This window comes from Moschus berezovskii, chromosome 5 (genome assembly GCF_049115385.1).
Source record: "Moschus berezovskii isolate FMDL1 chromosome 5, NW_MosBer_1.0, whole genome shotgun sequence".
Lineage (NCBI taxonomy): Eukaryota > Metazoa > Chordata > Mammalia > Artiodactyla > Moschidae > Moschus > Moschus berezovskii.
The window spans coordinates 64506863-64530849 of record NC_142464.1 but is presented as its reverse complement, the minus strand read 5'-3'; the positions used below and the strand labels follow the sequence as shown (position 1 = coordinate 64530849).

General features: G+C 37.0%; 1 protein-coding gene across 6 annotated transcripts in view; it reads left to right on the top strand.

Annotated features, from left to right (window-relative positions):
- Positions 1 to 23987, top strand: part of ARAP2 (ArfGAP with RhoGAP domain, ankyrin repeat and PH domain 2) — a 355345-nt gene that overhangs the window by 59303 nt on the left and 272055 nt on the right. For all 6 annotated transcript variants that reach the window (XR_008687007.2, XM_055434098.2, XM_055434096.2 and 3 more), the window contains exons 9-11: positions 3357 to 3535; positions 15163 to 15278; positions 19786 to 19985. Coding sequence is in view for 5 of the 6 variants with exons in the window: in XM_055434098.2 (XP_055290073.2) it covers positions 3357 to 3535; positions 15163 to 15278; positions 19786 to 19985 (495 nt within the window). In the remaining variant the exon portion in view is untranslated. The remainder of the gene's footprint in view (positions 1 to 3356; positions 3536 to 15162; positions 15279 to 19785; positions 19986 to 23987) is intronic.

The window sequence follows — 23987 nt, the reverse complement described above, 5'->3', positions numbered from 1 at the left end:
TTTTATTTGTGTACTTTGAGTTGACATTCCAGAAAACCTTAACTAGCTTGAGGTTTGAGGGTATTGCTTATGGTTTTTATTTACATTCTAGCATAATCACAAGAAAGTGGCAATTTTGTTTTCTCTATCCTTTTTTTTTTTTTCTTTTTCCAGCCTAAAATGCTCTATTCGGAGCAAAGCCATGTCCCAGTCAGAGCATATTCTCAGAGGGAATGATGCTTAGCACAGTACTAATAAGATCAAGATAGACACTCAATAAACATTTGTTTTTGGAAAGAATAAAAATACCTTGGTGTGAATAGCAGGCAAAATCCAGCACAGTATACAGCTTTCCTGTGCCCAAAGGGAAATCATTATTTGTTTTGGGATGTTGTGACTTGCTGAAGCATATTCCTCATGTCCGAGTATGCACACTTTGCAAATACCAATGACACTTGTAATCTCTCTTATTGTGTTTGAATTGTCTGTCTCACTGTTTATCTCCTTTGGCATGGGTTATTAAGTATAAACTGCACATTAGTATTCAATCCTGTTCTTCATGATTGTTATTTCCTATTAGCAAGTGAGAACCTCAGGAGCTAGAGAATTCTTCTAGGCTATAAGGGCACCATTTGTTGAGATGGAGTCATAATATACCTAAGACTAATAGTTAATGCAGTTGCCAATTTCAAATTATTTCCTGATAAACTGAGATATCTGCTAATAGTAGTTTGAAAACCAAAATCACTTTGGCCCAGTTCATCAAATTATGGCCTACATTTCAAAGTCAGTGATTTGTGTGGATTAACATAAATAAACAGAAAATATATACCATTTACTTGGCAGGAATATCTGTGTGTACTTAATGATCATAAATAATCACCAAATGGAAAGTGTGTTGCTATTACTGAAAATGTAATACAGTATCCCAGAGCAGTCTATCTGTGCAGATGGAAAATGTAGAGCAGGGCTTCCCAAGTGGCTCAGTGTTGAAGAATCCTCCTGCCAGTGTAGGAGACGTGGGTTCGATCCCTGGGTTGGGAAGATCCCCTGGAGAAGAAAATGGCAACCCACTCCAGTATTCTTGCCTGGGAAATCCCATAGACAGAGGAGCCTGTTGGGTTACGTTCCATGGGGTCCCAAATATCGGGCACAATTTAGTGACTAAACACTAACAAAATGTAGAGTAGCTACTATGGATTGGCATAGACTTAGTTTCCTGAATATTTTCATGTCTTTTGTTTTATGATAATGCTGGAGAAACTTGAGTCGTGATATAGAGGAATAAGCACTGTTACTTGGGGATTGTGTAATACCTGCAATAAAATATCATTAATGAGTTTTTAATAAATATTTTGGCCTTGGTCATTAAAGACACAACTAAATAGCTCTGGTAGTTTTGAAGGTGAGCAAGAATGAAGATACTTTAAAAATTAAGACTTGATTATAAAATAACTGGGGATCCATGTTGAAATGTAAGTAAGTCTAATATGCAGACTTAATTTCAATGTACAATGATATTACCTCTAACCAGACCTGTCTTAAAAGGATCTGAGATATCAGGCAGTTTCCCAAACTTGGGTCCACCTTACTCTTTCTGTCTCAAAAATTTTTCCTACCTGGAATTCAGTCCGTTTGTTTTTTTTCCTACCTTGATAAAACCACTTTTACATTTTTTTTTCCTGGCCCATTTTCCATCCTCCTAAATTCAGTTACACCTCAAGTGTATTTCTTCACCTTTTACATTAAGCACTTATCCACAATCGTGAGTATTCTCTTGTATGGATTGCCTTTATTCACATATTGCTATCCATCTGCCTAGATGCTCATGCTAGGGTGCTGGAAACCTCAGGTGTTTCTGTTAATAGAACCTTCTGTTTTCTTTGGTAGATTCATGATTCCAAGCTACCTTTTATTCTGAGTAATTAATTCATTTTTTGATGAACACCTGTCAAATATACTCAAACATATTCAGAACCACAGCTATTTTTTTTCCATTTTCATTGTACTTTAAATCTCTATTGCCTTATTCCTGACCTCCTGGCTTCCAGTTTGGTCTGTCATCATCCTAATCTTGTCCTTTTCTTGCTAAGAATTCTGAAATGGTTTTCTTTTGCTTCCATAATAAAGACCAAATTCCTTACCCTAGGCACTGTAGGATCTCCAGCCATATTTCACATCACTTCTTTGTGAGTTCAGAATTATAAATTTACTTATTTATAAACTATCCCCTGAGCAGATGTTCTTTGTTTCTGTTTCCTCTGCTTAAAATACTATTTTGCTTGTTTTTCTTCCAAACTCCAGTTGTTTTTTTTAATTCCTCCTCAAGACTTTACACAAATATCCTTTTTTTTTTTTTGCCCCTCATAATGTCAAGAACAATTGTCTGAGACTTAAAACATTTGATTCTCCTAATTTTAATACTAACTTGCTATATGACCTTCAGCAAATCACTTACCTCCATTGAGTTGATTCATATATTATTTGATACCATTTGTATGACATTTACAGTATTCTGTGTTCTATTATGTGTTCATATCTAACTTGACTTAAAACTTTGATTGCTCTTTGGGGACTGGATTGAATTCCTATGTCTGTAACACAGTGTGTTGTAGTTGAAGGTCATGTAGTTTTTGTGGAAGGAGTGAGAGAACAAGTTTTAACAGATGAGATGCTATTGTTAGTGAAAGGTATGGGTGAGTGAATATCAGGGCAAGCACACTCTTGAGTCAGTTCCAAATGCCTGCTAGAAAGCAAGCTTTTCTGGATATTTTAGTAACTGTATTGCTGGGTACAATCTGTTACCTGTTCAGTAGCCATATTACTTTCTTATATTAAAAAAGACAGTCCAATCTCATGAGTAATCTAACAATGCTACTTCGATGTTAACGTGGATATGCATCATCTGGAGATCTTAAAATGAAGATTCTGATTCATCCATTCTGGAGGAGGGCCGGGATTTTGCATTTCTATTCAACTTCCAGGTGAAGCCAGTGATGTTGGTTACAGGACAACTGAGTACAGCCGGCCCTCTGTAACCTTGGGTCCCACAGTGAGGACTTTTTTGATCTTTGGTTGTTGGAATCTACATCTGGTAAACTTGGGGATACATGGGACTCACTGTTATGAACTTGAGCATCTGCGGAGTTAGGTATCCTATGGGGGGGTCCTGAAACCAGCTGCCTATAAATACCGAAGAATGACTAATAACCTAACAGAACTGGACTGTTGCCCTGCCAACAGTAGCATTTAGACTGTGGTTCTGGGGAAGGATCTGTAAATGATCTGTTCCAGAGAAAGTCAGTCTTGTTCCACATTTTTGTGTGTTTATAACTTTTTAAGCATGGGTGTATATTTTCTCCTGTTTTTATTTTCAGAGGAAAGAAATGACTGGATCAGCCTACTGTTAAATGCACTGAAGTTACAGGCCCTTTCTTCGCAGTCTCAAGCTGCTATTGCACCTGAGAAATGTGGATATCTTGAACTGAGAGGCTATAAAGCTAAAATTTTTACTGTGTTAAGTGGAAACAGCGTGTGGCTTTGCAAAAATGAACAGGTGAGCCATGTTACAGTGATTGCAGATTGTGGTTTCTTACAAAAATGCCAAACTACAGCCACAGCCATGCTTTGTTTGACTTATTAGTATTTTATTAGTGGCTTATTCGTGTTTTACTGATGGAGATTTGCTATTCTTTGTATACTTGGCTAAATGTAACAGAGTCACTCTGTTGAATTTTTTCAGTTCCACTAGCAGCAGGAAGGTAATCTACATCAAATTTGAGACTAGATATCACTCTCTGAAAGGACTGAGGAAATAGAATCAGTGAAAATTGAGTTTTGAAAAGTGTTCTTTAGCTGAAGTAACATTGCGAAACTACACGAGAGAATAATTAAGAACCAGTTAACCATTATAGCTGTTGAAGAAATAGACCTCTTTCTGTGCCTGTTGTAATTCTTTTGTTTTGTGACAGAAAATTATAAAGGAGGTTCAGGTAACATATTTTCTTGAATTTATAGGATTTAGGTTTATTTGTTTTGCAGCAGATATGTCACTTGCAGAGGAGATAATTTACTAGAAGCAAGTGATTGATATACACACAAACACCAATATGCACATGCTTACATATACGTATCACATAAATAAATGATATTAATGCTGGTTAACATCAAAGGATTCAGTGGAGAAGTTAAACATTTTCAGGAGACTGACGTTAAAGTTTTAGCAAATTCTGTTAACTTCATTTGATTCTGTAGACTTTTTCTCTAACATATCTGGCTTTTAATATGTATAAGAAAATTACTTTCTTACCCCTTTTTAGGAATGACTTTTTAATTTTTCAGCCTAGAATATATTAGATGCTAAGTCATTATCTATGGAATTAAGTGATGTGTTTGGATATCTGATCTAAGATGAAGTTACTTTGTGATAAATTATAATGGGTTATGATAAGGTAAAATATAAATGCTGACTATTTTCATAACAAAATAGAGATAGCAACTCAAAATAAATAGTAGTTTCAAAAAAATTAACTATAGATCTTTATCCAAGCTTTCCTGTGAACTTCACTGTGAACTTCTTCATTACAGTTTTGGGGGTAAGATTTCTTAGCCAATTAACTGTGGAAAGCATCATTGAGCAGTGTTGGCATATTAATAAGTTGGATAGTTAGCATATTCTTCAAGAAGAGTAGTGATGTACAGCTTAATAATGTGTATGAATTGAATATGAACATTTTCAGTCTGTGAAGTAAGATGATTAGAACTTTTTTAAAAAATGGAATAAAGATTAGAAATACATAATTTGCATGTATCAGCATGGAAGTTTCTCTGCCAAATTAATGGAAGTTTTCATTTTTTACTTGCACAGACCTGATGGATTTCAAATTACTAGTTTCACTGTTACATTACTTAGATTGTCTGAGTTTATGTTATCCTTTAAAAGTAGGTGTTTTTGAAGTTTTGTTAATACTTTTTTGTTAGCAAGAAATTATATGAAATTCTTGCTTTCATATTAATATTTCATCATGAAAAGCATAATGACCATTTGTACCTAACAAACGACCACCATTTGTTAGGTACCAGGTAGTATGCTAATTAATTTATAAACATTTCTTTTTCATCTTCCCCACAAATTTAGGAGAAGATATTCTCATCCATGTTTTATGGATGAGGACAATGAGGATTGAGTAACTTGTTAAAGAGTTACAGTTCATCATGCAGAGCTTAATTTAAGATAAGAACTTTATAACTCTAAACCTAGCTTCTTTGTCACTACATCAAAGAGTCGTCTTAAAGTGTAAAAGAAAATTTCTGCCTTATGACCTCTTAGAAAAGAAAATTTCTGGCTTATGATCTCTTAGAAATAGCCTAAGGACTGTTTCCTTGAATAACTTAGTTGCCTAGGTGGTTCTGAGTATGCTTTCAGTAAGCATGTCAGACACACTTAAAGCAATGCATTTACTGAGAAGGACAGTCTTCTTTTCCAGGAAGAAAAGTTTAATGGCATCTAATGAAGTCTTGGAATTAGAAACACTTTCATGTACAAGTAATACATGTAATCTCCTTAAAAAATTAAATTATTCGTGCTGGACTCTTCCTCATCTTTCAAGAAGTAAACCTATTTTTAATGAGTGTATATTTCAAGACTTTTTCAATGCATTAACATGCCTATTTATGTACCCTTAGAAAGTGCATGGCAACCCACTCCAGTGTTCTTGCCTGGAGAATCCCAGGGACGGGGGAGCCTGGTGGGCTTCCGTCTATGGGGTCACACAGAGTCGGACACGACTGAAGTGACTTAGCAGCAGCAGCAGCAGCAGAAAGTGCATACTACTGTTTGTATATGTGGTCTTAAAAGATTGCATCATATTATATGGAGCTAGGTCTTAAGGGACTTGGTCTTGAGTCATGTCTTCAGGAACTAGTTGGCTCAAGACTAGATCAATAAATTAAGGAAAGCCCTTCATGGTTAATCCTTGAAATATTCCAGTTTCATCTGTTTTATATCCTAGTGTATATCTTTCTTTCCAAACGAAAGTTGCTCATGGGTTTTCTCATGTGGTTGAGCAGATTGTGTAAAGAGCTTGAGTGATGGACTAAATAAGGAGCCCTTCTCCTGAATGCAGAGGTCTGTTAGCTGTGTTTTAGGAGAAGCATTAAAAGATAGTGTAGTAGTTAGATGTAAAAGTTTTTTACACACAGTACATGAAGTAATCTTATTTTTTTTAAATGATAGAAAAAAAACTGTGAAAATGTAAGAGGTGTTAGATTTGAGTCTCTGTAACTTAATTTGTATTGGATCTAATTTAAGTTCTTGCATCAAAACCTAATTTTAAAAACAGTGATTTTTATTGCCCACCTAACTTCAAGTATAAATAGGATAAAAAAGAAAGCTGATGTATACCTCCCTCCCTCATATATGAACTGTTTTCATTTTTCTTGCCTCTATTTGAACTATTTCCTTGGTGGCTCAGACGGTAAAGCGTCTGCCTACAATGCAGGAGACCCAGGTTCGATCCCTGGGTCAGGCAACCCACTCCAGTAGTCTTGCCTGGAAAATCCCATGGATGGAGGAGCATGGTAGGCTGCCTCTATTTATACATATAATAGTTTTACTAATTTACTTTGGAAATCTCTCCAGAGGGAGTAAACAAACAGTGGATAGAGGTGGAAGGGTAGCTGCTCCAGCTTATGTTGAAGCGTTATTAAAATGGAAGGTCGAAAGCTTATTTAGAGCAAAGACGATTGAACTGGGTGGTAGCAGTTCTGGGTTTTCATTCTTGCTCTGCTACTGATTGGTTCAGATAATTAAACTAATCTTTTTCTATTTGAATGGCATCCTGTGAAAAAGAGAGTGGGGTTACTATCTCTAAGGCCATTATTTACAGTTCATGTTAAAGTTCCAAATATCTGGGCTCTCTCCAGATCCATTGACTTAGAATTCCTGGGGCTTGTGATTGGAATCTCCATTCCTGTAAAGCATCCCAGTTGACTCAGTGACTGCTGACAAAAACCATACACAGTAGAACAATGCTCTGTGGGTTTTTCTTCTTTAAAAATTATAAGCATCCAGCAAAAGAGATAAGGTATTTCTGGAGCTGGAAAATGTATAGAACTCTCCTTTGTCAGCACTGAGTGCTGCTTTAGTCTGTCCTTTCTCATCTTGGGCTTGCTATACCTCTTTTTGTGGTTAACGTTCATTTGGAAGTGAATCTTTTTCCTGATGGAACATTTTGGAATGTGGGAACATTTAAGTAGAAAATTAAGAAAATCTTTATTAGTGGTAATAAGTGTTTAAATTTTGAAGAATTGGTCTCAATAAATTATGTAGGGTTGTAAACTATAGCTGCTGTTTTTTTTTAATTTCTACAATTTCAATTTTTATGTAAAATTTTAATTTTTCAGCTTATCAATTATATGATGACTATTTAATTCATTTTTCTTAATGCAAACTTTTATTACCAGAGTGTGATCTATTGGAGAGATTAAAACTCCATTTACAAAGTCAGCATAAAACAAAGTGCTCGAAAAACAATTTGAAACTCTTAGTTCACATAAGTTCTTTTAACTCTGTGTGTATGTCTGGACATTTACTCTGATTTTCTGTATTATTGTTCATCTTTTCTTGTGCTTTTCCTCTACTTCCAATAGGTGGCCTTAAGATTTCCTTAATACTTTTTCATTTTTTCTGGGTCCATCTCTTCTACTAAATCAAGAACTTAAGGTTTTTTGAGTTAAAATGGCTGATAGAATGGATTATCCGAACTATGGTCTTATTTTTGAAGCTCTTTTCTTCCCTGGTGGCTCAGATGGTAAAGCGTCTGCCTGCAATGTGGGAGACCCAGGTTCGATCCCTGGGTTGGGAAGATCTCCTGGAGAAGGAAACGGCAACCCACTCCAGTACTCTGGCCTGGAGAATCCCACAGACAAATGAGCCTGGTAGGCTACTGTCCATGGGGTTGCAAAGAGTCGGACATGACTGAGCGACTTCACTTTCACTTTTTAAGAAAAGCAGCATAATAGCAAGGAGATAGCAGTCTGCACATTCTTATCAACAGTTCACTGCCAGATCTAAACTCTACACGATTAACATGAACTTTTCATTTTATCAGGCTTCCCTGAAAGCTCAGTTGGTAAAGAATCTGTCTGCAATGCAGGAGACTCCGGTTTGATTCCTGGGTTGGGAAGATCCCCTGGAGAAGGAATAGGCTACTTACTCTAGTATTTTTGGGCTTTGCTTGTGACTCAGCTGGTAAAGAATCCACCTGCAATGCAGAAGACCTGGGTTTGATCCCTGAGTGGGAAGATCCCCTGGAGAAGGGAAAGGCTACCCATCCAGTATCCTGGCCTGGAGAATTCCAAGGACTGTAGAGTCTATGGGGTCACAAAGAGTCAGACTCAACTGAGTGACTTTCATTTCACTTTTCATTTTATCAGTTGAACCTTTATCAGTTCAAAGGTTCACTTTTTAATATCTTTCTTTCCCTTTCATATTTTAGCGGATTGTTGAAATTAACTTGAAGTAGCTTCAAAGTAGGAGAAATGCCTTAGGGAATATTAGGATTTTTTTCTTTTTTTTTTTCACATAGGCTATATGAAGATATGTATAAAAACATTTGTTAGAAAGATGCAAAGTAGAAACAGATACCAAAATTCTTTATCTGATTAGTGGCAAAACAGGTGCTATTATAATTATTATATTATTAATATATATTATTATTATATAAATTGAATGTTATCTGTAAATGCTTATTCCCTCTCACAACCCACCCACACCCATGTGTTTAATTTTTGCACATTTTCTTCTATTCCTTGTTTTTGCTTCCATTTATATACCTACAATATATTGTAATTATGATAGTTTTTCCATATTGTTGCTTCAACTCTGTTTAACATGAATTATGTGATAGAATTTGTACAGGTTATGTTACAGTTCACCATGTTTCTGTATTTGTTCATCCATTTTACAAAACTTTATTGGTTACCTCTTCCTTCCTGAGTGCTGCTGTAGATACTAAGTGCTCAGTGGTAACTCAAAAGGTCCCTGCTCTTTGGGAACTTACCTTCCCTCGTGAGTAACACACAGTGATATATAAATGAGCGAGATTTCTGAGAGCCTGCTGTCTGTCTGTAGCCTTTTCTTTCTTTTTGATTAACTTTTTGGGCAAGAATCCCTATGACCCTTTTCTAAAGAATTGCTTGTACTTAAAATGCTCTTAGGTATATAAATAAATACTAGTTTCATTTTAACGTTGACAGTGTTATAATTTTTATATTCCCAACTTAAGACTGTGACAATTTCCTTTATTCACCGTGTGTCCATAGGCGTTCCAGGCAAGTAGCTGACAGTAAACATTTGTAGAATGAAATTGTTGAATTAATAGTCATTTATAGCTGTTTTCAGGACTATAGAGCTTATAGTTGAGACAATTTTTTATTTTAATATTATCTTCTTTGTTATGAATTTTCATTTTTCCCCTGTTTGTTGAAATTATTTTGTTGTTTCTATTTGAACTCTTCATATAATATAGATATTAATCTTCATGTCATATTTTCTGCAACTTGTTTTCAAAGCTGTTACTGCTTTTGCATTTTCACTTAATTTTTGTTGCATAGGAATTTTGTTTATAGAAATAAATTGTTGGTTTTTTTAAATCAGTTCAAAGCTCATAGACTCTCTGTATTTTGGAAAATAATTATTTCAGACATTTATTTATCTTGAAATGATGTGGGTATAGTATATAAGCCAGTATTTTAAAATTTTATATTGGTAATGAAATAAGAACATTCACTGATATATATATGTGTGTAGTATTATATATACGGTATTGCTGCTTGAGTGAAATTTCTGCAAATAGGTATGAGGCAAATTGAAGATAATTGACTTTGGTTTCCTTTTGTGATGTAGTTCTGACAGTCAGCCTCCCATCTTTTCCTGATGAGTTTTTTAATATCATGTTAATATTAGGGACTTCATTACAACCAGATGTCTTGCTTGGTGGGTTTGTGTATCCATTTAATGATAATTGTGGCATTGAGGTTTTAACTACATTCACTTGATTAAACATTCTCAAATCCGGGTGTAACGAGATTCATTCCCCTATGTAATGTTCCCCTGTGTCTGGTATGGGAATGAAATTCTAATAGAATTTAAATAGACCCCATAGGGCTCTGGCTTGTGTGGTGTAGAAAGAAGCAGGATGGAGCAGCAGGAATGAAGTGGTAGCCTCAAATTCTCTGGGTTCTATATCTGGCCAAACTCTGCATCTGGTGTTTGCCCGAAAGTCTGGTGCCAATGTCACACAATGCCACATCTGTTTTCCACAAATGTCTAAGCACCGAGTTCTTAAATTTCTGGCAGGGAAACCTGGCATCCGTATTTCCAAAAATAGTTTTGAGATTTTAGCAAATTTGGGGTTAATAAACCCTTCTTTAATTTTTCTGTTTAGGAATGAAAAGATTATTTTGCTCTTTCACTTTGTAGTTTTAAAAGATAGCTCGAGCCAGGCCCTGTTACTCCAGATTTGTACAAATAACCCATTTCTCTGTCTTGGTAAATATTTGTCACTTATTCTAACCTGAATGTTGAATATGGAGTCATTGGTGTGAATACTTCCAGTCACTGTAAATGGATATATTCTTATTGAAGACAAATTCTGTATTCAAAACCTTCAAATGAGAGGACTGTCTGGATGTTAGACTCTCAACTTGTATTTCTTCATTCAATTTTTATAGCAGTAGATACTGCTGTCTTTTCGTAAATGAGGAAATTGAGGTCTGGACAAATTAAGGAACTTGCCAGTAGTCACAGAGCCAGTAAATGGATCAGCCAAGATTCTCTCCCAGTTCTGACTCCTGGTGCTCACACTGTCATTACTACCTCTACAGCATCAGACCTCTTCTGCCAAGCATGGCCATTCATGCTCTTTGGGATCATGGATTGTGTGACAGCAAATAAACTATAAAATATAGCTTCCTCCAGAGTCTGTTTTTAGCTTTATGCTTTCCGTTACAATGTATTTCTACCTATGGAATTTCTATTACTATTGTTTTTTTCACTACAGTGATTATAAACCTTGAAATTTGGCATGTTCCTGACTCATCCCTATTTTTTCAAAATGAAAATAGTGCTGACAATCAGATTGTAGTTAATGGGTAATTATTTTTAATTTTCATGAAAGTTTAACATTCACAGTCCATTCCATTTTTTAAAATTTATGTACACCTGATAGTTATTTTTAAGCATACGTTTCCTTGTAATTAACTTTTTAATAGGTAATATGTTCAGTTGGTTTCAAATTCAAGAGGAATAATATAATGATAATAATAATAGATAACTGGGACTAGATAGCACTTACTGCCCCAAGCATTCTTCTAAGCACTTTTTATGCATTAATTTAATCTTCATACAGTGATGCAGTAGGTACTACTGGTAGCCCTGATTTGCAGACAAGTGAGCTGAAGCAAGTGAGGTACATCTGATCAGTCTGGTCTGGACTTTGTTCTTTGATCAGTCAAATGTCACCTCCTTTGGGAAGAATATGAACTCAATACTCTTTTTTGGATCAGATTCAGTGCTTATCCTACAGACATGGATTATTCTTTTATCGCACGTGTTACAATTCTCTGTCATTTCTCCTCAGACTGTAAGCTTCCCCAAGTACCCCATCTCATGCTTTTGAGCAGGCCCACCACTTAGCATAATTTCTGGCTGTTGTGACGTACCTACTTAACACAGTTTTGCCAGGACATATTCTCTCATTTTAAAAATGGCTGTATCTTCCCTTTCTTCTTCACAGATTTGTTAGGAAAATCAAATCAGAGTTCATAGCTGTTTGTAAGCTTCAGAGCGCCAGGCAAACAAGTATTAAATCAATTTTGGAGTGTGTGTGCTTAATGAAGACCAGTGCTTTTACATCCTTTGAATATTAGCAAAAGGATTGGCGTGCAGGATACATAGGTTCTTGACAATCCAATGTGTCCCTGTATTCTGACCCTCCTGTTTCTAACTAATAGTCTTAATAACTTCAAGTGCTTTTTTCATAATCTGATTGCATGCTTTTTTTTCTTTTGCTCTGCTGAAAGCAGAAATGTTTATATCCTGATATTTAGATGACGTAGACTTGTATTGTTTAGATTCTGCAACTGGTTCTGCTGTCTAATTCAGTGTTTCTTAATACTTGGTACATATGAAAATCATAAGGTGGTAGTTTTGTTTTGTTTTTTAACTGAAAATCATTAGGCTTTGTCTTCTGATTCTTGGGATCAGAGTCTCAAGAGTGGAGGGAGGGAGAGTTCAACACAGGTAATTTTGATGGGGCTCTAGGAATGAGATATATTCTAAATATGTTCTAAAGGGTATGTGACAAGATGGCTTAATGTCACCACAAATATTTTTTTAATAAGAAATGCAGTCATTTCATTTTAATAGCTCTCGAGAGCACTGACATTTATTTTGTTACTCTGCTGTACATTTTACAGACCATTTGTGCCGGTGAGTTCAGTGGGTACTCTAATTACTCAAAACCATATGGCCTTGGCAGGCAGCTGATAAATGGGTTACAGTTTCTTTCCAGACTGAAAAATCATCTTTGCCTTGCTTGGGATAAATCTGGGGCCTTGAGCTGAACCTCACTTATTTTATTTTTTAACAGAAATTGCCTCTTTATATGTAGATATTTCACGACTTGCTTGTAGAAATGAGGCGCCATTTCTTTAGGCTGGAGCCTTGATGAGTCTCATCAGTTTCTATCCAAGGTTGTCAGTCTTACTATCTGCTGGTCTGAGTGTATATTTCCGCCCTTAATAACACAGCACCTGCAGGCCAGGCCCCCATCAGAGAATAATAATGAGTAGTCTGTTAGCCAGCTATTGGCAGAAGTTGCATCATGGAAAATTGTTTGAGGAGATGCAGCCTATTTTATTGTAGAGTTACCCCCATATCAAGCTGGGTCATCCGAAAGCTGTTTCTCTAAAGTGTCTTACCTTGCTAGCCCCACTTTATTTCCTCATTTATAAAAGAGAGTTTAGTTTCCAATCACTTAAACATTGAAAGTTGGTCCAACAGTTGCATTATCCAGCAGGAACATTGGTATGGATAATTGAAAATTTGTTTTCTGTAATAATTATAAGTTAATTATTTTAAGTAAATAAGTTCTAGCATACTATACCAGAACTAGCACTGAGGGCTGTGGGCGCACCGGTACGTGGTGGGAGTGTACATATAATGCTCGTGTTCATAATATGCTAGATACCAACAACTGTGCTAACATACTATGCTAGAACTTATTAAAATGGAGCCTGTTGGAAAAGTTTGGCTTCCCTCCTGCATATATATCATTTAAGTACTGATTTTTGTTAGGTGGGCTTACAATACAAAGTGGAAGTATGTCACCTTCTTCTAAGTATTTCACAGCACCTAGCTTGTCCCTGCATCTTTTATATTACTGATTCAATTCCTGGTTTGTTTCTCCCAACAAAAGGAGCCATTTTTTCTTTCATCAGAAAAAAATCATATTCAGTTTACAAATGAGTTATTTCCTCATTCTAACTAAAAATGTGTACATTTTTAAAAACATGAAGCAAAACTTTTCTGCAGTGTGTGAATGGAAACCCTTTATGAGCATGGAAAATTTGTTGCATTGTTGTTTTATTCCACTTATTTTATCAGCCAGGAATGCATTAGTGTCTCTATTGACAAAAAACTGAAGGGTAGCGTAAATAGATTAGGGACTTGTTTGATTTAACAAATCTCTGGCTGAGGCCATCAGGGAACAAGATTTTCCTATTTTTTTTTTTTTTCTCTCACTCTGACATCCTTACAGTACAAGAATTTGTCCTCAGGCTTTTCATCTCAGGGATGCTTGCATTCTAAAATGGCTTTGTTATTTCCCAAGAAGATGGAAAGGGGTGCAAAGTCTTTCCTTCCAAGATTTGTCTCTCCCCCTTACCCCCCAGGCTGGAAATTACTTACATTTTATTGACCAAAACTATGACATATGACCCTCCTAGCTGCAAGGGAGATAGGAAAATAGTACTTTTACTTTTAGCTTGTACAACAGGCGAGACAAAGAGAAGGCAGCTCCTAAGGTGTATCTTTCATAGTCTCTGCTGAAAGTGTCCTTCCTGAAAGTGGACCAATATTTTTTGCAGTTATCTTTAGTATGGGTACTTTTTCCTGGTCATAATTTAATTTTTGAATTCAGAGCACATTTAACCTGAACCTATTGACAGAGATAATTCATTTTTTGAGGTACAGATTAATTATATTTTTAAGGTGTGAGATGGTTTGATAAATCAAATTCCAAAACCCTTATGGCTAGATAATATATTATAGACTTTAATGCTTTTAGATGGTAGACTGTGTACCTTTTTGAACACTCTTTAATTTTGGTGGGACAAGCTGAACATAGTGGCTGCAGGTGTTGAACAAATGGCATTTTTCATATGAAAATAGCATTTGAGGAGCTTTTTAAGAATCTAATTGAAGGAAGAAGAAACTAATAAAATTTTAGAAATGAGATAAAATTATAAGTAAATTTTTTGTTTGAGAGCAAACGAGGAAGATAGTGTGATGGAATAGAGGTAACACCATACAGCAGAGAGAGAGCCAGTAGTCAGGCGGCCTGGGTTTCTGTCCTTTTCTACAACACACAGCCGTCTCCTCTTTCCATGTTACTTTACCTCTTTGAGTCATGGTTTTCCCTTCTTTTTGTCTAAATAGTCATTATACCAACCTCACAGTGTCATTTGACTCTCCCACCTAGAAAATGGTAAAGGTTAGTTTCCTGTTAGTTCCCTTTATGAAATGGCTTAAGGTGAAAAAGTGCCTAACTGTTAAAAGCAAGGCATGTATAGCTCAAGATCGATGTCCTAGTCGACTTATGTATTGTGTGGAAAAAAGCTTTGCATTATTATTAGCCTGTCAGGCTTCAAATGCTATCATGTTATCACATATTTAAAGTATATATATATCATATATAGAAAATACGATGTATATATTTTATATATCATGTATATGAAATAAGAAAACCACTCTCAATCCATTTTTAATGAATTGCTTAATTCCATATTTACATGTTGTAGTAAAATTTAATGAGATTTATTAAATTTTAGAGAATATAATTTTATTTTCAAGATCCATATTTTCATTTCTTTATGATTTTTTGTTTTTTTCCAAACTAGGATTTTAAGAGTGGACTTGGTATTACCATAATCCCTATGAATGTAGCAAATGTAAAACAAGTGGACCGAACTGTAAAACAGTCTTTTGAAATAATCACTCCCTATAGGAGTTTTAGGTAAGTTATATTTAAACATTTTTTGTTTGTACTATTACAGTAAAGCTTGGGTGATCCATTTTTACATTGCCAGTCGTGATTTGACTTCTTATACTACTACTACTAAGTCACTTCAGTCATGGCCAATTCTGTGCGGCCCCATAGACGGCAGCCCACCAGGCTCCCCCGCCCCTGGGATTCTCCAGGCAAGAGCACTGGAGTGGGTCACCATTTCCTTCTCCAATGCATGAAAGTGAAAAGTGAAAGTGAAGGTGCTCAGTCATGTCCGACTCTTAGCGGCCCCATAGACCACAGCCCACCAGGCTCCTCCATCCATGGGATTTTCCAGGCAAGAGTACTGGAGTGGGGTTCCATTGCCTTCTCCAGGACTTCTTATAGGACACAGTAAAATTGTGTTCTTACTTTTTCATATTGTGTCATATATTAGCCAGTGTGTAAAAATTTACAAATAGGCACCAACGATGCTCAGTAGCACTGATTATTAGAGAGATACAAATCAAAACTACAGTGAGGTACCACTTTGCACCAGGTAGAATGGCCATCATTAAGAAGGCTAAAAATGTGTTGGAGAGAGTGTGGAGAAAAGGGAACTCTTTTACACTTTTGGTGGGTGTATAAATTGATGCAGCCACTATGGAAAAGATTATAGAGGGTTCCTTAAAAATCTAAAAATAGAGATACCATATGATCCTACAGTCTTTACTCTTGGGCATATATTCAGAGAAAACTAATTCAAAAAGATATATGCGCCCCAGTGTTCACTGCAGTGTACACTGCAGTGTATTTAGAATAGCCAAGACATGGAAGCAACCTAAATATCCATCAATAGATGAATGGATAAAGAAGATGTGGTGTGTATATATGTATATACGAGAAAGACAAATACCATATAGCATCTCTTATATGTAGAATTGCAAAAAAATATAAATGATCTTATTTACAAAACAGAAATAGATTCATAGAAAATACTTATGGGCAAACATCCCCACCAAAGGTGCAATAAATTAGGAATTTGGGATTAGCATATACACCCTGGTGGCTCAGATGGTAAAGCTTCTCCCTGCAATGCGGGAGACTCGGGTTCAATCCCTGGGTTGGGAAGATCCCCTGGAGAACGAAATGGCAACCCACTCCAGTACTCTTGCCTGGAAAGTTCTATGGACGGAGGAGCCTGGTAGGCTACAGTCCATGGGGTTGCAAAGAGTCAGACATGACTGAACGACTTCACTTTCACTTTTCATATATAAAATGGGTAAACAATAAGCACCTACTGTATAGAACAGGGAACTATATTCAATATTTTGTAATAATCTTATAATGGAAGAGAATATGAACATATATATGAAACTGAATCACTTTGCTATACACCTGAAACAGAAATAATTGCATTTTTGCTTTTTCAGATCATGTATTTTGTTAGCCAGTATATAAAAACACTTTGCAAAAGTGACTTGACTAATCATACAACCTGAAAAGATACTAATTTCTTGATGTTTGAATAGTTTCTTTTCATAATACCTTTTATGATTTTTGATCCACAAATATATGAAAAATTGTTGTGAGGGAATAAAATAAAAATAGATATAGCATTGTCTTTAAGCTGTATTGTTATTTTGCCTTTTTTTTTTTTAAGCCTAATCAAATACAATCTCTCCTTTAAGATTAATCCCTAATTACGGTCGCTCTGTGATTTTCTAAAAGGAACTCCAGCTTAAACTGTTGCCGAATTTAATGACTCATAGCACTTACTGACCAAATATGTTAGCATTTTGATATATATCTTGTATTATGGTACTCTGGGCTTCCCTGGTGGCTCAGAGGTTAAAGTGTCTGCCTCCAATGCGGGAGACCCGGGTTCAATCCCTGGGTCGGGAAGATCCCCTGGAGAAGGAAACGGTAACCCACTCCAGTATTCTTGCCTGGAGAATCCCATGGACGGAGAAGCCTGGTAGGCTACAGTCCATGGGGTCGCATAGAGTCGGACATGACTGAGCGACGGAACGGAATGGATTATGGTACTCTACTAATTACTTTATTATGACAGTGAAACAGAAAACTTAATGTATGTTCTTAATACGTGTTAATAATCTATAGTAACTCCATTGCTTTAGAGGGGCACAAGTCATATCTGTTGAGTTCAACCACGTTGTTTGTCACAAATAATCAACATACCACAAAGTAGTATGTGGGTTAGAGGCAATTGTCACAGGGTTTTGAAGATCTAGCAATTAATTACTTTGTGATTTAAAAAATGCTATTAATACCAAGTGTAGTACCTATATTATCTGTTAAAATATGTCTACTGGCTGGAATTTTGAAAAAGAATAACAAGCTTTATTTTCATAAAGGAAATTCAAGCCTTAACTGAAAATGTAGACGTTATCTAAGCTGTTTTTACTTAAAATGCTTTATATTATGTCAAACTTGTACAGTTTGTCCTCACACCAACCAGTTCTCCAACTCTCCGTACACCAACTGGGTGTCCTCTATCTTCCGGGAGGGAGACTCAGACCCCACGGGTTTAAGGGCTCAGTCCCAAAGACTGTCCTCAGGTTACTCTCACTCAGCCCAGCTTAGCTCAAATTGGGGTGCTCATTACCCTCTCTCCCCTAGATTTGATAATTTGCTAAAATGTCTCAGAGAACTCAGGAAAAGAGTTCAAGTAGTATTACCAGCTTATTATGAAAAATGCAGCTCAGGAATGGCCAAATGGGAGAGATTTAGAGGGCAGGGTACAGGGGGTTTGTGGTAGAGAGCTTCTAAGCTCTCTCTGGATGCACCACCCTCCTGGCACCTCAGTGTGTTCATCAACCTCAGAGTTCTTCAAACCCTGTTGTTTGGGGGATTTTATGGAGGTTTCATTTCATAGGAGAGACTGATGAAATCCAGGGTGTGTGTGCACGTGCTCAGTGGTGTCTGACTCTCTGCGACCCCATGGACTGCAACTCACAAGGCTACTCAGTCCGTGGGATTTTCCAGGCAAGGATACTGTTTCCTCCTCCAGGGGATTTTCCCACCCCAGGCATCGAACCTTCGTCCTGTGTTGCCTGCATTAACAGATGGATTCTTTACCACTAGTGCCACCTGGGAAGCCCTGAAACCCTGGGCTATTGATGATTAAGTCAACTGCCAGCCTGTCTCACCTTCCCAGGGGCTTCCAAGATGGCACCAGTGGTAAAGAATTCACCTGCCAACATAGGAGATGCAGGTTTGATCCTTGGGGTTGGGAAGATCCCCTGGAGTAGGAAGTAGCAAGCTGCTCCAGTATTCTTGCTTGGGAAATTTCTTGGACAAAGGAGCCTGACAGTAGCAAAGAGTCAAACATGATCAAGCACTGCAGTTCTCCCCTTCCCAGAGGTCAAGGGATAGGAGAGTTCCAGCTCTCTAGTCCCATCTTCGTCTTCTGCTGACCAGCTCCCATGCTGAAGCTGTCTAGCCTCCAGTCAGAAGCTGTCCATTAGCATATAAAGGGTTTTTATATGCTACTCAGGGGATTCCAAGAATCTGAGAAACTATACACCTGGAACCAGGGACAGGGACCAACCTATTTTCCATTGTACTCTGTGGGCTCTGACCAATCTCTATAGAGAAGCAGAAAAGAAACCACTAAAGAATTGATAGATGTTATAGTGATAATGAAACATGGAGTGATTAAAAACATATAATCCATGGAGGCCACTCAATTTTTCTATAGATTATGTAGGATATATTAGTCCTCTGTTATGTTCGTTGTATGTCAAAGCATTTTCATCTTCAGAACAGAAAATTGTAGTGTGAAGCATCATTCTGTGGGTCATTGACTGAGTTTGGGGCACTGTGTATAGCACATTTTCTGGCATATTATAAGTACTCTCTAAATATTTCTTGAAAGAGTGAACTGATGTTTTAATGTTTTATTCTTTCACTCAGGTACTCAAAAAGCACTAAGAATTGGAGTAAATAGGAATGAGGCTAAAAATGAGTTAGCATTCTGTTAGAATACTAATCACTTAAAACTTTTTTGATTTCTCAGTTTCTGAAAGCCATCTGGACATTCTTCCAATTAAAAAAAAATCTATTTTTAAGACAAAAAAATCAAAATTTCTGGTGGGTGTTTTTGATAACTTAGTTTCAGACTATGGCATATTTTTTTTTGGCAAAATAATCCACTTAGTCCTGAAACTCTGCCAGTCTCTTATTGATTATGATGTAACCACTGCTTAGAAAACATGGCCTCACTTTTAAGCTTTTGACCTAACAAGGTGATTTTTATATCCTGGTCAGAAAAATGTGTGTGTTAATTTTGGCTCAAGATAGGTAAACAAAGTCATAAGCAATGTGGAAAGTTAAAGGGAAAAAATAGATTTCTCAATGAGATGGTTTTTAACAAAAAAGACTGCAACTGCCTGGAAGGCATATTTTTTAGTTGCTGTCTCCTTTGTGAGTGAAATGAATATACAAGCTGAACATACTGCTTAATTGGCCTTTACAAGGGAGATTGATAATGCAGAAACGTTAATTGTTTCAGCTTTACAGCTGAGTCTGAAAAAGAGAAACAAGAGTGGATTGAAGCTGTGCAGCAATCAATAGCAGAAACTCTCTCTGATTATGAAGTAGCTGAGAAGATTTGGTACAATGAGTCCAACAGGAGCTGTGCAGATTGTAAAGCCCCAGATCCTGACTGGGCCTCCATCAATCTCTGTGTTGTCATCTGCAAGAAGTGTGCAGGTAATTAGTGATAAGTTACGCTCATCGCTGTTTGGTGGCAGATCGGCACTGAATGCTCTTTAGTGTCATATATATTGTGTCCCAGCTAGTGGCTATGAAGAATAAAAGCAGAGAAAGCTTATTACATTTAAATCAAATTTAGAAATATCATTCTATACTTCTCTTATGCATGGCTTAGAGATAAAAATTGATTTTTAAGCATGTAATCATTTTTTGTGTGTGTGCCTACTGGACCATGTATGGATTTTTAAAAGACAATACTGAAATTTTCAGATTTGGGACGAATGTGTTTCAGAATGCTCCCTGAACACACTCACTGTTCATATGATTTGTCCCTTTTCCCAAATCATATTTTGTAAGACATATTTTTCACATTTCAAGGCTGCTCTGCTTTCTAATCTTGTTACACAAGATCTGTTCTCTCTTATAATGAGAATTATTATATAGAAGCATTTTCCAGGCATATTGGTTTATGAAAGTAACCAGTGTTGTGACTTGTTTTCTCCTTGTGACCTTAAACCTTACGGACTATTTGACATCTCGTATTTGGGAGGTAAGGCAGCTGTCCAAGTGAGTGAAGGGAGTGGACCCTAGCTTAGGTATGTGACTGGAGGTCTTGGAGAAATTAGCTACAACCTAAACTTTCCTCAGCTCGTCAGCTCTACCAGGTACTGTGCTGGTCCTGGGAGTTAAAGAAATCTATAAGATATGACATATCCTGCAGAAATATATAGTCATTTTAATAGACTATGATAAGGATAGCAATAGAGTTGAGCACAGGTTTCGTTGAGAGAATGCAGAGGAAGAGCTCCTATCTCAGACAGAGCAAAGACAGGACAGCTGCATCAAACCCTTCAGAGTCTTCCAGAGCTCTGTGCTACCACATTTCTCATCATACTGAGGTAGGAGTCATCACAAGCTGATCATCTACATCAACAGCAACCTAACAGTCTCAGTTAATCCTCCTTGATTTTGCATTTTCTCCCAACCTCCTCTTTCCAGTCTCATTGGAAGAGAGAGTGTCTGTCCAAGGCTATTCTGTCTTATGTTTCCTTTCTCTCCTCTCTTCTCTGAGTCCTTTCCCCATCACTTATTCACTCTCTAAGTACAGTAGGCCTTTCACAGTCACGGGTTTCAGATCAAAAGTAATTGGAAAAAAATTCCAAAAAGCACAATTTGAATTTGCATGTACCTGCAGTTGTTACTTAGCATTTATATTGTATTATGTATTTTAAGTAATTTAGAGATGATTTAAAATATTGAATATAACAGAGAATGTGTATAAATTATATGCAGATACTATGGCCATATTATACAAGGAACTTGAGCATACCTGGATTTTTGTGTCTGTGGAAAGTCCTGGTATCAATCCTCTGAGAACTGAGGGACAGCCATATTCAACTATGGTTTATTTGGTTCAGCATGTAAATTTGCATAAATCTGTTAACACCAGATCTCTGAAAACTTACTCTTCCCTTAGATAGAATTCTCTGTTCCTTTTTCCTTTCATAGAGAAGATACTTTCAAGAGTAATAGTTTATGCAGGTTTTCATTTCTTTAACTTCCTAGTATATCATCAGCATCCTGTAATCAGTCTTCATCTGCCTCACCTCCAATAAAAATATTTTCACCACATTTACCAGTGTATTTTACCTCTGTTTCTGTGTGGTCAGTTCCTGTCTTCATTGCACTCTGGAGTATTTGATGCTCTTGACCCGTCTACTTCTCCGTGACTTCCCATCCTTCTTCAACTTCCAGCAGGCCATTTTCTCTTAGTGTGCTCTTGCTATTCTAGTCACCCTTTGCCTGCTCCTAGAACATGTGTGTTGCCTTGGGTTGTATCCTCAGATGTCTTTCATTCTGATATTCCTGAGTGATGTTATTTATCATTTGAATCCAACAGTCTTTTTAAGCAGATGTTTTTTACTCTGTTGGAAACCATACTCCTGTATCTCCTGCTAGGGTCTCCACTTGGATTTGCTTAAGATACCTCAAAATGAACATGATAGTATGGAGTTCTCATTGCTTCCCAGCTCACTACATCAAACTGGATATTTTCCTATATTAAAAATCTTGATCAGAAGTGATCCACTCTGTCCTTCACTCACGCCTAAAACCTGAGAGTCCCTCTTGACTCTTCCCCTTTCCTTAAAGCCCACCAGATTCCATCCAGGTTTTACCTTCTAAGTATCTCTAAATCTGTTCTCCACTTCACTTCTTTTCCTGCTGCCTCGACTCAGAATCTTAGGCTACTCCAGCATCCTTTCTTCCTGCCTGCCTTTGAGCTTTACTCCTTTTGATATTCGCTTTTTGTAGTCTCTGTAAGTGCAAACCTATGCCAGGTCTTGCCATGGGAATTCTAGGGCCTGGTGCTCTGAGTAATTTTCTTCTCAGAGAAGGAAGGAAAGGAACCTACCTAATGTAAAGAGAGAATGAACTTTCTCATGATCGTTAGGCAGAAGATCCTTAAGACCAAAGATGATGATTTGTGTTCTTTTCTCATTCTCAGCTTAGAAAGAGTCTGACATAGGCCTGGATGCCCAGTAAAGTCTGAATGATGATTTATACAGGAGAATTAAATTGATGATACTAGAATGCTGGGCTGTTACTCTCTTCCAGGTATAATAGTAGAATAAAGAATCCACTTTAGGTTTTTTAAGTATACATTCATTAGCTAGTATGTTGCTAGTCTTTTTTTTTAAGAGTAAGGGATGATATCTGTATTCACATATATGTAATTTACACAGACCCATTATAAAATGTTTTCAGTGATTTACAATTTATAGTCAGTTACCAAACAATAGAAAAATTATATGTGTATACACATACATACATGTACACACATAAACACACATACATGAATACACACTTTTAAAGGGCTTCCTGGTAGCTCAGCTGGTAAAGAACCTAGCCTGCAGTGCAGGAAACCCCAGTTCAATTCCTGGGTCAGGAAGATCCCCTGGAAAAGGGATAGGTTACCCACTCCATTATTCATGGGCTTCCCTGGTGGCTCAGATGGTAAAGAATTCACCTGCAGTGGGGAAACTTGGGTGTGATCTCTAGGTTGGGAAGATACTCTTGAGGAGAGCATGGCAACCCACTCCAGTATTCTTGCCTGGAGAATCCCCATGGACAAAGGAGCTTGGTGGGCTATAGTCTGTGGGTCACTAAGACTTGGATACGACTGAGAAGGTGATTTCCATAATCTTTCTTATTGTTGGTTATGATTTCTGTTGACTGCTTCCACTGCTGTGGTATAAAAAAGTAGGTAATAGTTTAAGTTGAAAAGATATATTAATCCAGACATATATATATTTCCTGTTGTTGTTCAGTCACCTAGTTATGTCCAAATCTTTGCTACCCCATATTTGGCGGCATGTCAACATTCCCTGTCCTTCACTAGATCCTGGTGTTTGCTTAAACTCGTATCCATTAAGTTGGTGATGCTATCCAACCATCTTATCCTCTGTTCCCCCCTTCTTCTGGCTTTCAGTCTTTCCCAGCATCATGGTATTTTCCAATGAGTCAGCTCTTCGCATCAGGGGGCCAAAGTATTGGAGCTTCAGCTTCACATCAGTCCTTCCAGTGACGATACAGGGTTGATTTCCTTTAGGATTGACTGGTTTGATTCTCCTTCCTGTCCAAGGGACTCTCAAGAGTCTTCTCCAGCAGCATAGCTCAAAAGCATCAATCCTTTGGCACTTAGCCTTCTTTTCAGTCAGACTCTCACATCCGTACATGACTACTGGAAAAACCATAGATTTGACTATATGGACCTTTGTTGGCAAAGTGATATCTTGGTTTTTAATACACTATCTAGGTTTGCCATGGTTTTTCTTCCAAGGAGCAAGTGTCTTCATGGCAGCAGTCACCATCTGCAGTGATTTGAAGCCCAATAAAATGAAGTCTGTCACTGTTTCCATTTTTTCCCCATCTATTTGCCATGAAGTGATGGGATTGGATGCCATAATCTTAGTTTTCTGAATGTTGAGTTTAAGTTTT